At 44.7% G+C, this 17,713-nt stretch overlaps 1 protein-coding gene across 2 annotated transcripts in view; it reads left to right on the forward strand.

Annotated features, from left to right (window-relative positions):
- The window catches only part of LYPLA2 (lysophospholipase 2), a 35,161-nt gene extending 21,609 nt beyond the window's left edge, over positions 1–13,552 (forward strand). For both annotated transcript variants that reach the window (XM_070764419.1, XM_070764420.1), the window contains exons 5-10: positions 218–265; positions 2,939–3,009; positions 6,293–6,366; positions 9,244–9,345; positions 9,523–9,699; positions 10,664–13,552. In XM_070764419.1, the coding sequence (XP_070620520.1) occupies positions 218–265; positions 2,939–3,009; positions 6,293–6,366; positions 9,244–9,345; positions 9,523–9,699; positions 10,664–10,714 (523 nt within the window). In that variant the 3' untranslated portion in view covers positions 10,715–13,552. The remainder of the gene's footprint in view (positions 1–217; positions 266–2,938; positions 3,010–6,292; positions 6,367–9,243; positions 9,346–9,522; positions 9,700–10,663) is intronic.
- The last annotated feature ends 4,161 nt before the right edge of the window (positions 13,553–17,713 follow it).

Raw genomic sequence — 17,713 nt, forward strand, 5'->3', positions numbered from 1 at the left:
TTGCCAAGGTTTGGAAACACTGGTCTAGACTGTAGCGTTGATTTAACCTGCTCTTATGGACGGTGCACAGCTTTGAAGAATTCCAAGAATTTTGGTGTTGCTTTTTTTTTTTAAAAAAAAGAATGATCTTTTGCTATTTCTTTATCATTTTAAATTCCTTACCCTTCTTACCTGTGGTCCTACTAGAATTATACCCGGTCTTCCGTCTCTTTTGCAGACCCAGGATCCCTGTCACTCTCAACATGAAGATGGTTATGCCCTCCTGGTTAGTATTAAGCAATATTCCTTGCATTATTAGCAAGCAAATTCTTTGCCTGTCCTATTTTTAGTTCCATGTGCAGCTGGAATTGCCCTAGGAGCAATGGGAAAAGACCTTGGAGAAATTGTGAAGAAAAAGGTGAAGGCAGTAGACTAATGGTTTGGTGCAAATTTGGAGAGAATACATGGACTTTACTCATGGAAATATTCACTTAGTAACATTGTGTGATATAAATATGGCCTTCCTACACAACCTCCTTATAATCTTAGCAGAGTTGTATGTATTTTCACTTGTTCTTTTTGAACTTTTTTTCAAAATTTATTTATTATTTATTTATTTATTTATTATTTAGATTTGTATGCCGCCCCTCTCCAAAGACTCGGGGCGGCTCACAACAGAATAGAACAAATCATAAATAATCAGAAAACTTTAGAATTTATACAAGATTTAAAAGAACCCCATAAACTAACAGACGCACACACAAACATACCATGCATAAATTAAACATGCCCGGGGGAGGTGTTTCAGTTCCCCCATGCCTGACGGCAGAGGTGGGTTTTAAGGAGTTTACGGAAGGCAGGGAGAGTAGGGGCAGTTCTAATCTCTGGGGGGAGTTGGTTCCAGAGAGTCGGTGCCGCCACAGAGAAGGCTCTTCCCCTGGGGCCCGCCAACCGACATTGTTTAGTTGACGGGACCCGGAGAAGGCCCACTCTGTGGGACCTAATTGGTCGCTGGGATTCGTGCGGCAGTAGGCGGTCTCGGAGATATTCTGGTCCAGTGCCGCCTGCTACAAAGGTTCCAACTAAGCTTTCTCCAAATTTCTACCCTCCTGATGCGACATGAATATCATGACATGGTCAGCTGGGGAGAACTTCAATTCTACCGTTTTGGATTAAAACTTGTTGTAGATGTTAGCTTCAATTCTGGGCAGTGACACAGACCCCATTCTCACACACCATATCAGATCAATCCTGATTACAGCCCTGTAATCCAGCATGCCTTCACTCAAAAGTAGAACAGAGTTGGTCATTTATGTCTCTTTTTAAGGTCTGGTGGAATGGGAGTCAAATGGAAGACGCTGAGAGGCAGACCGAATTTTGCCCCGATTTCCAAATTTATTTATTTATTTATTTGATTTTTATGCCTCCCTTCTCCTTAGACTCAGGGCGGCTTACAACGTGTTAGCAATAGCACTTTTTAACAGAGCCAGCCTATGCCCCCCACAATCCAGGTCCTCATTTTACCCACCTCGGAAGGATGGAAGGCTGAGTCAGCCTTGAGCTGGTGATGAGATTTGAACCGCTGACCTGCAGATCTACAGTCAGCTTCAGTGGCCTGCAGTACAGCACTCTAGCTGCTGCGCCACCCCGGCTCCAAATGCGCTAATGTTGGAGTTCCATACAGCCAAGTTACCACTGCACTATAATGCTATGCCCCAAGGCCCTTACCTGGACCCAGGTGAATGTCTTAGAACAGGGGTTCCCAACCTTCCTAATGCCATGACCCTTTAATACAGTTGCTCATGTTGAGGTGACCCCAAACTATAAAATTATTAGGAAACTCAGGGGTGGGTTCTAATTATCTCACTGCAGGTTCGCTTCCTCCTGCATGGCCGCACCCTCCTGGGTGTGCATGCACTTTGTGTGCGTACACATGTGCAGTGCTGATTTTTAAAAAATAGCAATAGCAGTTAGACTTATATACCTCTTCATAGGGCTTTTAGGGCCCTCTCTAAGTGGTTTACAGAGTCAGCATATTGCCCCCAACAATCTGGGTCCTCATTTTACCTACCTCAGAAGGATGGAAGCCTGAGTCAGCCTGACTCAACCTTGATCTGGTGGTGAGATTTGAACTACAGTGTTCCCTTGATTTTCGCGGGTTTGAACTTCGCGAAAAGTCTATACCATAGTTTTTCAAAAATATTAATTAAAAAATACTTCACGGTTTTTCCCCTATGCCACGGTTTTTCCCGCCTGATGACGTCATATGTCATCGCCAAACTTTCATCTGCCTTTAATAAATATTTTAAAAAATAAACTTTAATAAATAACCATGGTGAGTAATAATCTAAATGGTTGCTAAGGGAATGGGAAATTGCAATTTAGGGGTTTAAAGTGTTAAGGGAAGGCTTGGGATACTGTTCATAGCCCAAAATAGTGTATTTACTTCCGCATCTCTACTTTGCGGAAATTCGACTTTCGCGGGCGGTCTCGGAACGCATCCCCCCGCGAAAATCGAGGGAACACTGTACTAACTACAGCTAGCAGTTAGCTGGAGTTTCCTGGAGTGCTGCACTCTAACCACTGCACCACCCTGGCTCTTTCGCATTTGCATTCTGCATTTTAAAAAATGCACACACAAAAAAAGCCCAAAACAAGATGGTGACACATGCGCAGTGCCGGAAATTCAGCTTCTGCACATGGTCAGAAGTTCCCAGGGTACAGTTTTTTTGGTTTTTTGTAGTAGTTTATTTGCACGTGGGTGTACCTGCCTGGAGACAGATAGAGGAGCAGTGTCTTGGTTCCTAAGACCATCGGAAATGCGTGTTTTCCAATGGTCTTAGGCAACCCCATGAAAGAGTCGTTCAGCCCTCAAAGGGATCGCGACGCACAGGTTGAGAACTGCTGTCTTGGAAGATCGTGACCATGATGGCCTTTCCTTTTTTTCTCCCCATTTCAGGTTTGATTTAATGGGGCTAAGTCCGGATGTACCAGAAGATGAAAACGGAATTAAAAAGGCTGCTGAGAACAGTAAGAGAGGCCTTTCCTTGGGCATCTTCCGAATCGACCCACATTTCTCCTTAATCATAATTTCCAGTCATTGGAAACCAAGAAAGGCAGTTTTGGGGAGGGGGGTGGTTGTTTCCCAAAGCTAAAAAAGAACTCTCAACTCTCTCTGCATCTGCTGTTACTGCCTAATTCACACAAAAAGTAAAGCCAGCAAAATGGCCTGGAAAATTTAATTCCTTGTACATTGCAGAAGCCAAATGTCCAGATTCTCCCGTTGGGTGAACCCTGGGCCTCCTCTGCAGGCTACCTTTTGAAGAACATAAGCAGTCCTTGGGAATGTGCAGACATACAGGTCGTAAATCTGAACAGAAAAACAAAATAAATCTCTGGGGCCTGCAGGAACCCAATTTGCCTTGGTGCACATATAACCTTGCTTTTAGGGGGGAAATGCCTTTAATTATGTCAGGCCCATATCTCAAATAAATTACACCCGGGTTGGGCAATTCAGATGATCCTAGTGAATACCCAGAGTCTCCTTTTTGTGGCCCATGCGTCGCTTAGGGATGATTCTCTGACTAAATTCAATGTTGCAATTTTTGGGGTGTGTGAATGCATATGGAATTATACAAAATAGATGCATTAAGTTCTTTATGCTCTTAATGAGCTGACTTCATTTTTAAAAAAAGATGAATTCCATTAGTGCCCCTTCCTAACAGAGCCATTACTGTGGCAATAATATTCAGAGTGGTATTAACAATATCTTCCACTATTCTTGGAGCTCAGGGGAAAAAAATGAATTGTAAAAGGTGCAATCCCTGACTGTCAAAAACATTGGTTGCTACATGGTGTGTGGCTCTTTAAAGCAGTCTGCCTCTACCCTGCCTCTTGTCTGTGGGCCACACTTTCTGGGAATTGCACACACCTGGAGGGCCCCAGGTTGGAGAAAGGCTTCTCCTAACTGGAAACCTCCCCAGATCTAAGACGGAGACAGAATTTGGGCTATTTTCCAAGAGATCGTGTATTTTCCCCCTGAGCTACAGTCCGTCTTTGAAAAATGTAAAGGTTAATGATGGCAGGAAAAGGAGGATCAAGGAAGCCTCGATTTGCACGCCTGGCACTTTCCCAATCTCTGCTTATTTCATGTGTTCGTATAAAACAGCACTACCTACCCCCCATCCCTCTACTACTTACATGGCTCACTGCAACAAACCAGAATTAATATGCTGCATAGTAACAATTGAGGAAGAGAAGAGTTCTCCAATAGGCAGGTAAGAGGAGCTAAAGTAAAAGCATCAAACGGAATATGTACTCTATGAAAGAAATGCCTTCATACGCAAGGGATTCTCCAGCTTTATGATCAAACACCTAGAATATATGGAATTTGGCCAAAAATTTATAAACATGATCAAAGCCATATATACCCACCAATCCGCTTATATTATTCTTAATGGAGACGTAACAACTAAATATATATATACAAAAAGGCACAAGACAAGGATGTCCACTTTCTCCCTTACTTTTTATTCTGACACTAGAAGTTTTAACTAGAATTATTAGGGAAAATGATGAGATAAAAGGACTAAAATGTATAAACTACAAGCTTTTGCGGACGACCTTGTATTCATTTTAGAAGATCCATTAGATTCAGGCCCAAAATTACTTGTCATTTTAGAGGACTACGGTATGGTGGCTGGACTAAAAATCAACAAACTAAAAACCCAAATTTGCAAAAAATTAACCTAGTATCAAAATTGGATATTCAAATAACCCAAAAAATTAAATATCTAGGTATCATCATGACAGTAAAAGTCTCTAGCCTGAAAGAAGAAAATAACGATAAACTAATTGATAAAATTCAAAAAGAGATAGAGAAATGGAAGAAATTGCAACTCTCTTTATTAGGAAGAATAGCGGCCATTAAACGTAATATTCTACCAAAAATTATATTTCTATTCCAGACAATTCCAATTTACCTTAAGCAAGATTTTTTTTTATAAAACTGAACAAATTAACTAGCAATTTTATCTGGCAAAATAAACGTCCCAGAATCCGACTTAAATATATGCAATTAAGGAAGAGAATTCTGTGTTAGCAAAAACTTCAGAAGAGAAGGATTTAGGGGTAGTGATTTCTGACAGTCTCAAAATGGGTGAGGAGTGTGGTCGGGCAGTAGGAAAAGCAAGTAGGATGCTTGGCTGCATAGCTAGAGGTATAACAAGCAGGAAGAGGGAGATTGTGATCCCCTTATATAGAATGCTGGTGAGACCCCATTTGGAATACTGTGTTCAGTTCTGGAGACCTCACCTACAAAAAGATATTGACAAAATTGAAGACGGGCTACAAGAATGGTGGAAGATCTTAAGCATGAAACTGATCAGGAAAGACTTAATGAACTCAATCTGTATAGTCTGGAGGACAGAAGGAAAAGGGGGGACATGATCGAAACATTTAAATATGTTAAAGGGTTAAATAAGGTTCAGGAGGGAAGTGTTTTTAATCGGAAAGTGAACACAAGAACAAGGGGACACAATCTGAAGTTGGGGGAAAGATCAAAAGTAACGTGAAAAAATATTATTTCACTGAAAGAGTAGTAGATCCTTGGAACAAACTTCCAGCAGACGTGGTTGGTAAATCCACAGTCACTGAATTTAAACATGCCTGGGATAAACATAGATCCATTGTAAGATAAAATGCAGGAAATAGTATAAAGGCAGACTAGATGGACCATGAGGTCTTTTTCTGCCGTCAGTCTTCTATGTTTCTAAGAGTTCTCCAATAGGCAGGTGAGAGGAGCTAAAGTAAAAGCATCAAATGAAATATGTATGAAAGAAATGCCTTCCTGTGCAAGGGCTTCTCCAGCTGGCCAATTGCTTTTCTGAGGAAATAGCCCTGCCTCCCAGGGAGTTCTAAAATCCAGTGTGGCCAGAGAGTAGTCCCTTTCTTCAAGGCTGGCTGAAGAAGAGAGTCCTAGTTCTGCCCTGTGAGGTCATTTGAAACCGCTTCCTTCCTAAGGCAAATTCCAGAGCTGTTTTGCAAAACCAAAGCAGTTGTGATTCTGCTGTGGACTTTTGCACCCACCCTCGCCATCTGCCATGGTTTCTCACAGCATACTCCCCGTTTACTCGCACCTCTGTTCTTTCAGCGCTGATTCCTTTGGCTTGGTCTTTTTTTAAAGGGGGCATTTCTAACAGAGTAAACCATACTACGAATCCATATTAACAGACTCGTTTGCTTCACGGCTACTTCCAACTCTGTTAACCTCCAGCCAAACTGAATGTCTTTTTTTTCTCTTTCTGCATTCCAGTTAAAGCTGTAATTGACCATGAAGTAAAAAATGGGATTCCAGCCAACCGGATCATATTGGGAGGCTTTTCACAGGTGGGAACCGATGGAGCGTGGAGGAAGCAGGTCTCTATGCTGACTAAGAGTAGAGACCTCAGGTCTGCTTTCTGGGGCGCCAGGGGAGCCTTCTTGACGGAATGGAGATGACCCGCTTCCTTTCTCAGGCTGGCTGGTGAATTCAGGAGTTGACGTCCATGTATCTTAAGGTTGCCAAGGTTAAGAAACACTGCTTTAGGATGTCCATCTTGACCACATAGTTGCAGTTAAAAATGGAAGAAAGCGATTTTATATATAGTGTGCGTGTGTGTGTGTGTGTAGTTTTGTTAGGCCAAGTATCAACCATACTGCAAAAAGGTAGGGTCACATTTATTTATTTATTAGATTTGTATGCCGCCCCTTTCCGGAGACTCGGGGCGGCTCACAACACAATAAAACAGTTCATGACAAATCTAATAATTTACAATTTAAAATATTAAAAAAACCCATTATTTAAGCAAACATACATACAAGCATACCATGCATAAATTGAATTGAATAGGTCCGGGGGAGATGTCTCAGTTCCCCCATGCCTGACGATAAAGGTGGGTTTTAAGGAGTTTACGAAAGGCAAGGAGGGTAGGGGCAATTCTAATCTCTGGGGGGAGCTGGTTCCAGAGAGTCGGGGCCGCCACAGAGAAGGCTCTTCCCCTGGGGCCCGCCAAACGACATTGTTTAGTTGACGGGACCCGGAGAAGGCTGACTCTGTGGGACCTAATCGGTCACTGGGATTCGTGCGGCAGAAGGCGGTCTTGGAGATATTCTGGTCCGATGCCATGAAGGGCTTTATAGGTCATAACCAACACTTTGAATTGTGACCGGAAATTGATCGGCAACCAATGCAGACTGCGGAGGGTTGGTGTAACATGGGCATAGCTGGGGAAGCCCATGACTGCTCTCGCAGCTGCATTCTGCACGATCTGAAGTTTCTGAACACTTTTCAAAGGTAGCCCCATGTAGAGAGCATTACAGTAGTTGAACCTCGAGGTGATGAGGGCATGAGTGACTGTGAGCAGTGAGTCCCGGTCCAAACAGGGCCGCAAAAAAAAGATAACAGCTAAAAAATGAAATTATAGTGATATAATAGACATGTTAATTAAAGAATTGGACTGGCACAGTGGCTCAGCAGTTAAGATACTGGGCTTGTTGACTGGAAAGCTGGCAGCCCAGTTTCAAGACCTGAGCTCCATGCGGCAGATCCTGTCCTTGCCAGGGGTAAAATGCTCCCGGTTCGCTCATGCCTATCAGTCGTCGGAGAGCCAGTCGCAAAAGGAGCGCGAGGCTTTACCCATTTGGGATCTTTTACCCTCTGTGCATGCGTAAAACATTCTGTAGGTGCGCAGGGGGTAAGAGAACCCAAATGACAGTGGGCGGTCGGAGCCTCACGCTCCCTTCATGATCAGCTCTCTGACGATAGATAGGCGTGAGAAAATCGGGAGCATTTCACCCCTGGTCCTCGCCCCAGCAAATGCAAGTAGATGAATGGGTACCACCTTGGTGGAAAGGTAACAGCGCTCTATAATACGCTGGCCCCATGACTGCAGAAATGTCTTCAGAGAGCGGTGGCTCAATGGCCTTGAAACGGAGATGAACATCCTATTGCCAGCAATGACTAGCTGAGTAAAATCTGCAAGACTTCTTTCCTTTACCTTCCATTAAAGACTTGTGATGTTAGGTTACAGGGCCATAAAGAGGGTGTTCTAACACAAGCACAGAACTTCATAGTTCATACTTCAGTTCAAGATGTAATTGAGAACTTCCTTCTCTCCCACAAATTCTTTTTCATATACCCACTATCTCTCTCCTTGCGTTACTTTTTGTTCCCTGATAGAGGAAAAAATAGTAATAATGGAAGCAGTATGAAATAATGAAAAAATCTGGCATCAGAATCAAAGGCTGGAAGGAAATCTGAAGCTTTATTTAAATCTCTTGATTAGTTCATGGATCTCAGAAAAAAAAGAGCTTCTAATTCTTAAGCTCCAGGGAAACATGCATTTACACTTTGCAATAGCATCTGCGAAGTGCCTCTCAGTTAAGGATAGAACTGGACATTTAGAATGGATTTTTAGCACTCTGTGTACTTGTTTTCTTTTGGGGACAAACAGTCTCTTGTCAAATACTCTCCTTCAACTTTCCTATAGAAAGGTTCAACTTGCAGACAGCTAATGATTTTTTTCATTTATGAGCTTCTGATAAGCAAGGACCTTTAAAGCCCTACATGGCATTGGACCAGAATACCTCCGGAACCGCCTTCTACCGCACGAATCCCAGCGGCCGATAAGGTCCCACAGAGTTGACCTTCTCCGGGTCCCATTGACCAAACAATGTCGTTTGGCGGGCCCCAAGGGAAGAGCCTTCTCTGTGGTGGCCCCGGCCCTCTGGAATCAACTCCCCCCGGAGATTAGAACGGCCCCCACCCTCCTTGTCTTTCACAAATTACTCAAGACCCACCTATATTGCCAGGCATGGGGGAACTGAGACATCTCCCCCAGGCGTTTATATTTTATGTTTGGTATGTATGTGTTGTATGGTTTTTAAATTGTTGGGGTTTTATATATCTTTTTCTTTTAATATTCGATTTGTTTCACTGTTATATTGTCTTTATTATTGTTGTGAGCTGCCCCGAGTCTTCGGAGAGGGGCGGCATACAAATCTAATAAATTATTATTATTATTATTATTATTATTATTATTATTATTATTTACCGTAATTGGAACAGAAGGGTTTCTTTAGGCCCATATTTAGGGATGGCGTTATTTGCTGTGAAATGGGGGTGGGGAACACTAGAGAAGGAGATTGGTTTGGGGAAGGATGCTTTGGGAGGAGACCCTTATTGGAATAAGCTCTGACCAGTTTTTTGATGTCATTGTGCTTCAGGGTGGTGCCCTCTCCCTCTACACGGCGCTCACTTGCTCTCATCAGTTGGCTGGCATTGTGGCCCTCAGCTGTTGGCTCCCCCTGCACAGGAGCTTCCCTCAGGTAGGCGGCCTAACCTGTCTCTTTTGGACCTGGAGGGGGGAAGAGAGGCAGCCTGGGCCAAGATCTCTTGGATGGAGCCCCTCCTCTGCAAGGACCATGCCAAGATACCAACCTCTGTTTGTAGATGATTCCCAGCTTACCATGCCGCTATTTTTTTTTTCGGCACGGTGATTGCAGGCAGCAAATAATGGTATGAACAAAGACATCGCCATTCTGCAGTGCCATGGCGAGATGGACCCGATGATCCCAGTGCGCTTCGGAGCTCTCACTGCAGAGAAGCTGAAGGGGGTTGTGAATCCTTGCAGAATCCAGTTCAGAACCTACCCAAGAATGATGCACAACTCTTGCCCTCAGGTTGGTTGGTAGCCACTCTGCTTCTCATAGCTGAGGCCTGATTGCAAAAAAAAAGGTCATGCTGAGATAATGGGGTTTATGTTGTCTGGAAAGCTCTGTCCCCAGATCTTGGATCTTCTGAGTGTCAGCTGTCAGCAGCTGGAAATGGATCCTTTTGTGTGTGTGTGTAGGTCTCTCTTAATAGGGAAGCCTTTCTTATGTAATACACACTTCAGCTTTCTAAGAAAGCCATGTCTCCAGTGTCCTATAGGCTGAACTTGAACTCTGTGTTAGACATTTGCACATGTCCACAGAAATTTATGAACATAGGTGTGTGTGTGTATTTACCGTATTTTTCGGAGTATAAGAAACAACCTTTTACCCCCCAAAAGAGGGCAAAAACATGGGTGCGTTTAATAAACCGAATGTAGCCGCTCCCAGCCACCCTCCCAAACGGCTGTGAGGCTGGCCTCTGCCTCCCAGCAATTTACCTCCTTGCAGCAAACTAGAACAGAGTCTGTTAAGCCAAGCAACGCATCAACTTCCCAATCCTCAGCTCAGTGAGGCTGCAGGCCAGCAGGTCACACGCTACACTGAAAGTGAAACTAAAGCTACAAGGAGGCAAATTGCTGGGAGGCAGAGGCAGAATTTTATTTTATTGTGCTAATCAGGCTGCTGAAATTGGATGCAAGGAGGGAAGCCAATAATGATAAAAGTCTGTAAAATGTTCAAATTATTAGACTTATTTTTTAAAGAGTGCTGCTTTTTTGTTCTAGATAAAATAATTTTTCCCCTTGTTTTCCTCCTCCGAAACCAAGGTGCGTCTTATACACTGAAAAATACAGTAGTTTCTGAATTGATAATATTTGGGGCATGCTGAGACTTGGGGACCAGGAAAGGCATCTTTGCTGTTTGGGTGGGTTTGTGTCTCTAGCATGGCCTGAAGAAGTAAAATAGTATTTCCCCTCCTCTTCCATCTGTGCAGGAGATGATGGCCGTGAAGGACTTCATTGAGAAGCTCTTGCCCAGGATTTGAGCCCAGTTACTTGAGACTGTTGCAGGGAGAGGAGACAGAGGTCACCAGCTTTGATCTTGAACCCTTGACCTATTGGCTGCAATTGGAAGCCATGGCAATCCACCTCCTCACCAGTCACTCGTCTCCTTTCTCGAGCCGTCCCCCCTCCTGTGCAAAGGGGGGGCCTTTGTCTCCCACATGGTGGGTGAAGGTACCAAGTGGTTTTAAGGTACAGCTGAGATCCTAATCTTGCAGATTATTATTTCAGTCACCTTTCAGTATTTCCCTATTCTCTCCTCTCTCCTGTTCTGTTTATCCCCTCAACACCCCCCCCCAAACACTCCCCCCTCCCAAATCTAAACATAAACTGCCTGCTGTGGCAAAGAACTGCGTGGTAGCCAGAGGCTTAAAGCAAAAGGTATTAAGAGACGGTGTTCTGGCTATTACAGGACTTTCAAAGGAGTTTTATAGTTCAGTCTTCTGAACTGTCCATCCAGCATCCTCCCCCTCATAATGCTCAGCCCGCCCCACCTCATATTTCACTGGACCCCTTTTAGTGGTGCAGGGGCTGGGCTCAGCTTTCTCAGGCCTGGCAGGGCAGTAAACCTGTTTCTGCTCTGGGCAGGCTATCGGCTTGCCACCCTCTGTACCACATACATTCTCCTTCAAGCGTCCATCAGCAAAAAAGAGAGGAAGAATTTGAGTTGTGTTGAAGGGCCACGGCCGGCCACCCCCCCAGATGCAGCTTGTAAACCGTGGCAGCTGCTGCACCAGTCCCTTGTCCTGACTGGAGTGATAAAGCAGTGGAGAGGAGTCACTGCACCAGGAATCACTCCGTGCTGTGTTGTTATGGGCTGTTTTGTTGCGTCCTGCCCTCTCATCCACACTGCCTTTATCCTGACCCACGGGATCCTTTTTTTGTTTTGTTGGGGTCAAGATAAAATGGTGATCCAGGGGAGCGGATTCAAAAGTAGGTCTCTCTAGAGTGCGGTCTCTGATAGTTCCACTGACAGCCTGGGCAGTGCTCAGACAACGGCTGTTCTAGCCTGCTATGTTCCTGCCCAATCATACCAAGCAAGTGCAAGCTGGGTTTTGGTGTGCCGGAGTTGCGCTCCGGCCGTTCCCCCCAGCCCTGACCCGGCCCACTTCCTTGTGTGGTTCCCTGAGTCCATTGTCTCTCGTTTCCTCCTTGAGAGTCAGGCTTGTGCCTCGGAGCTGTATGCTGTTGAACAGCAGCAATGTTTCTTTCCCCTTCTCTCCCTTGCTCCAGTGGGTCCTCCCTGTGGGCTCCTCATTGGCCTGGCTGACATGGGAGAAGATGCAACTTCAAAAGAAACTATCCCCCCCCCCAAAAAACCCCCCCCTTTTATTTTGTTTTGGTGAAGGGCTAGTCTTGTTTTGTGTGTGTGTCAACCCACCACCTGTTCTGTGTGCAGACTTTGTGCCCGCCCTTCTTCTCTCTGTCCTATGCAGTCCTTGTCCCTGGGCAACAGCAATAAGACAACCCAGGACCAGGATATATTTCTCTTTTCCCCTCCCGGCTTTTGTGACTGGGATAGAGACAGGCTTACCCAACGGGCCAGTTGAGGTTCCACTGCATTTGAGGGGCAGCTAAACGGAGACACTTGTGAATCGCAGCTCCCTCTCTCTCTCTCACACACACACACACCATGCCTGGTAATCCAGCCAGCATTGCCGATGCCCTCCGCAAAAGATAGGCTTGTGGAGATGGGGTGAGCACGGCTGTAGTGTGGCAAAGCAAGACCATCCAGTGCAAAGGGATACACGGTTTGGGCAGAGGAAGAAGCCTGGGCCCTTTGTGCCTCTCCTCTCCCTCTCCCCTTCCCCAGCAAAGGATCTCCAGATTGCAGGGGCATCTCAATCCGAACCTGATTTGTGAGCTGAGAGCAGCTGCTATTCACACAAGTTATAAGTGGTGACGGAAATGGAGAATATCTTGAGCCTCCTATCGTTGCCAGGAAAACAAAATATTCCTCTCCGGCTCATTTGTGTTTCCAAGGAATGGCTTCTGCAGCTCTGGATTTGGGAGGTGCTAAGGAATAGGAAAAGTGCTCATGCCCAGCCTTTCCACCGAATAGCACCAGAAAGGTAGCAGTCAAATTCTGAGATAGTTAAAATGAGCTCTACCACCTAACAGACTACAAGTGTGTGCAGATATTGTTCCTAATGTTTCCATTTTAAAAAAAACCCTTTGCAAGTAAAACACAACAATGCCTAAAGGGAATCCTGGCTCACCCTTTCCACGTTTTTAAAGAATGTGGTTTGTTTTGCTAAACTAGGTTCTGCACACATTTGCAATCAGGAGGGTTGCAGCCTCCTTCACCATCTCCATGTTCTATTCACAGCGGTCTCCAACCTGGGCAGCTTTAAGCCTGGCGGACTTCAACTCCCAAAGCTGGTTGAGGAACTCTGGGAGTCGAAGTCCGCAAGGCTTAAAGTTGCCCAGATTGTAGACCTCTGTTCTACTGCCTTTCAACTTCCTTCTGCACCAAATAACACGTAAGGCGGCCATATGGGGACAGGTCAGTTGCCGGTTGCCACCCCCGCTCAGCTCCTCTCCGGCCACTGAGTTGCCGTGTCCTGCAGAGCAAATGGAGAGATCTCTGCTCTGGTTTCTGCTGGCTCAGTTTCCTCATCGGGCCTTCCCAAAGGCGGTGGTCAACGTGGCCTTGCGCGGTGTAGAAGAGACGGGAAGAAACACTGAAGCCCAAAGAAGAAGATGGCCTCTGTTTCCTGCAAGGGGACTTCAACATTCTCTCCTCCCTTCTCCCCCTTCTTCCCCTTCCTCGTATGTCATTTTGGTTTTTGTGTTCCTTCAAGATTAAACGGAAACCACCACGGGCGCCTCATCTTCTGGTTTGTTTAAAGCTTAGTCGTGGGGCGTCACTTTCTCCTGCAGGGGGGATTTGAAGTGTCTTGACAAACATCTGAAACTTGGGGTGATCTGGACTTGACTGCCTGCAAGGGGGCCGGATAAGCAGAGAAAGAGCTATCTCGGAGGTGCTTTTCAAAAGGCAATGGGGCTCTCAGTTTGGGGGTTTTTTTTAACGTTTTGCTTCTCATCCAGGGAGTTGCTGAATAGAAGAATAGAATAGAATTTTTATTGGCCAAGTGTGATTGGACACACAAGGAATTTGTCTTGGTGCATATGCTCTCAACGTACATAAAATAAAATACACATTTGTCAAGAATCATGTGGTACAACACTTAATGATTGTCATAGGGGGTCAAATAAGCAATGAAGAAGCAATATTAATAAAAATCTTAGGATACAAGCAACAAGTTACAGTCATACAGTCAACATGGGAGGAAATGGGTGATAGGAATGATGAGAAAAACTAGTAGAATAGAAGTGCAGATTTAGTAGAAAGTCTGACAGTGTTGAGGGAATTATTTGTTTAGTAGAGTGATGGCGTTCGGAAAAAAACTGTTCTTGTGTCTAGTAGTTGTCTTGGTGTGCAGTGCTCTGTAGCGACGTTTTGAGGGTAGGAGTTGAAACAATTTGTGTCCAGGATGTGAGGGGTCAGTAAATATTTTACCCGCCCTCTTTTTGACTCGTGCAGTATACAGGTCCTCAATGGAAGGCAGATTGGCAGCCTTTGTTTTTTCTGCAATTCTGATTCTCCTCTGAAGTCTGTGTCAGTCCTGTTGGGTTGCAGCACTAAACCAGACAGTTATAGAGGTGCAGATGACAGACTCAATGATTCCTCTGTAGAACTGAATCAGCAGCTCCTCGGATGAGAAACACAATGTTTTCATGAAAAAAACCACCCAAGGATGTCCAGTTGCCTTTTGAAAAGCACCTTTAGGACAATCATGACCTGGATGATTGAGAATCTCAAGAGAAAGCTTTTTACTGTCTCTGCCTCTCTATTCGAATAGGCTGATAGCAGCTTTTGCCCCGGTATGTTGAGTGAAGTCAACCGTGGGTGAGGGGATCTATCTTCGTACAGTGGGTGCACCCATTGGTCTGAAATTCTATACAAAGAGTAGGAACACCTGCTTGCAAGGTAGCCCTGTTGGTCATTGGAAGGGAGGAGGAGTCTCCGGGAGGATTGATTTGATTTTTCTTGCTTGGTCTGGTCTCCTTTCTGCTGCACAGGGGTTTTTTGCCAGTGTTTCTCTGATCATTCTTATTTGACCATGGTTTCAGATTTGGGACAAGGGTGAAATTCAATTTTTCCTCTACCGGTTCTGTGGGTGTGACAGGGGAACAAAATCCCCATTCCCTCCCCACTTTGGGGCCAGACAGAGGTGCTATTTTCCAGTTCTCTGAACTACTCAGAATTTCCACTATCAGTTTTCCAGAATCTGCTGAATTTCACCCGATTTGGGGCATCTTCGGAGAGGGGCGGCATACAAATCTAATAAATTATTATTATTATTATTATTATTATTATTATTATTATTATTTCAGTACAACACAGCAAACGAGATCACTATGCTGGATTTCGTATTTCATCACCAGTCGGGCGCTTCCCAAGCACCTAGGACTGCGTGATGTAGTGGCAAATTATGTTTGCCGATCCCAGTAAAGCGGCCTTTTGCAATTGACAGATGGAGATTTTGTCAATTCTGATGGTTTTCAAATGTCCGCTGAGATCCTTTGGCACTGCGCCCAGCGTGCCAAGTACCACTGGGACCACTTTCACGGGCTTATGCCAGAGTCATTGCAGCTCGATTTTTAGATCTTCGTATTTCACTAATTTCTCTAGCTGCTTCTCCTCAATTCTGCTGTCTCCTGGGATTGCGATGTCGATGATCCATACTTTCTTTTTCTCCACGATCACAATGTCTGGTGTGTTATGCTTCAGAATTCGGTCAGTCTGAAGTCGGAAGTCCCACAGTAGTTTTGCTTGCTCATTTTCGACCACTTTTTCGGGCTTATGATCCCACCAGTTCTTTGCCCCTGGTAGATGGTAGTTCTGGCACAAGTTCCAGTGGATCATCTGTGCCACAGCATCATGTCTATGCTTACAGTCAGTCTGTAGACATAGACATGGCACAGATGATCCACTGGAACTTGTGCCGGAACTACCATTTACCCAGGGGCAAAGAACTGGTGGGATCATAAGCCCGAAAAAGTGGTCGAAAATGAGCAAGCAAAACTACTGTGGGACTTCCGACTTCAGACTGACCGAATTCTGAAGCATAACATACCAGACATTGTGATCGTGGAGAAAAAGAAAGTATGGATCATCGACATCGCAATCCCAGGAGACAGCAGAATATTATTATTATTATTGTTGTTGTTGTTGTTATTATTATTTTATTATTATTATTATTATTATTATTATTATTATTATTATTATTATTATTATTCTGACTGCAAGCAAGAGCTTTCTCTCTTCAGCAACCAGCCTTTCTTCCCTCTTGTAACCTCAAGAAAAAATCAGAAATGTCCCTGTGGTTACATTTTATCTAAAGCATTCTTTCCCTATGGGCAATTGTCTTTGTCCTCTTCAGGCAGAATCAAGGCCATTCCACCCACCCATGGAAGTCAGCAGAGTTGCTTCCCCACATGAACGTGCCTTTTTGCATAGCAACTAAGCCAGGCTTTCCATCAGAACAAGACCTTGAGGGTTGTCACTGTCAAAGGTGGCTATAAAGTAGTTTTCAACAGGCTTTGTGTTTATTTTTTTAAGAAAGCTTTAGATCTTAATAGTGATTTTGATTTGGTTACATGCCATCAAATTGCTGTCATCTCTTAACAACCACACAGATAGATGTTTTCCATGATGATCTGTCCTTAATGTGGTCCTTCAGGTCTTTAAGGCCTAAAGATGAACTAGAAAGACTAATCTGGTTGTTGCTGGTTGCCCCCTTCTACTCTTTCCAGATCCTGTCCAAAGAAGCATAATTTGAGCCTGATCACCTAACGTACTAATTTTAAACACTGTGCACAGTAAAAGGCTTGGTGGGTGTTGTGATTCCGTCTGAGGCCCCTCAGGGAACGGCTGATCCTCTGCCGTCTTCCTGCTCAGAGGGGGAGGATGAGGAACAGGAGGTTCAGGCAGACGGGGAGGAGGAATCTCAGGCTGAGGGAGAGGGAGGACAGCCAGGGTCCCCCGAGAGGGAGCTCTCCCCAGCAAGCAGCCTGGATTCCTTAGATGAAAATGCACAAGCAATAATCGATCTCCGGCAGAGAAGAGCAACACAACGAAGGGGACAATTAGCCAGGTACTTTCAGCACTAAAGAGGCAACAGCTGGGTTTGGGTGTGGTGCTCTCTGGAAAGGCTGAAAAGGCAGACCCACCCTTCCTGGCTTGTGGAGTATTATCTTTGGGAGTCCTGGGACCTGGCTGTGATCTTTGGCGTCTTGGAATTCTGGTTTGTGACTTTGAATACTGAAACCTTGGGGGGAAAAGGTGTGGGTCTTATTCTCTACAGTGGTGGGTGTGCCAGCAAGAAGTCTGCTGTATTGTCTGGCCATCAGGACTCTGCTGTGAAGTCTCATAGCCTGCCTGTTGGGAAGAACAGGTTTTTCTCTGTGTTTATTTTTCAAACTATAAAGTGCTTTTGCTTTTACCAGCGTGTCTGGCTGCTTTTTCCAGTTGGTGTTGAAGTCTGGGGGCACCCAGACAGAACAGGTGGGAATCCAGCCAAAGCTCTTTATAAACCACCTTCAGCAATTGTAGTTTATTCAAACCATAACAAAACGTTTTGCATGAGGGCAGCCAGTGAATACAGCAAATTCATTACTTATTTAGATGCCATTGCAACTAACAACCAATTCGCATTGCCACCTCAAAAGGAAATAATTGATTACAGCAATTATATAATTTACTCAAGGCATTTATTCTTGATGTCGCCCCCCCCCCCCCGGTATTCCTGGGGTGTTGTTATCAAATTGCTTGTTAGCATTTTCCCTGTATTATATCCGATTCAGAGTTTTAGGGAGCGGGCAACTTTAGTGTAGCTTTGGCTTCCTTTGAAGAGGGCTAGTGGGTAACTTGGAGCAACTAAATGTATTGCTACCTTGTTACAAGAGTTTTCATA

The sequence above is a fragment of the Erythrolamprus reginae genome, chromosome 11 (assembly GCF_031021105.1).
Source record: "Erythrolamprus reginae isolate rEryReg1 chromosome 11, rEryReg1.hap1, whole genome shotgun sequence".
Classification (NCBI taxonomy): domain Eukaryota; kingdom Metazoa; phylum Chordata; class Lepidosauria; order Squamata; family Dipsadidae; genus Erythrolamprus; species Erythrolamprus reginae.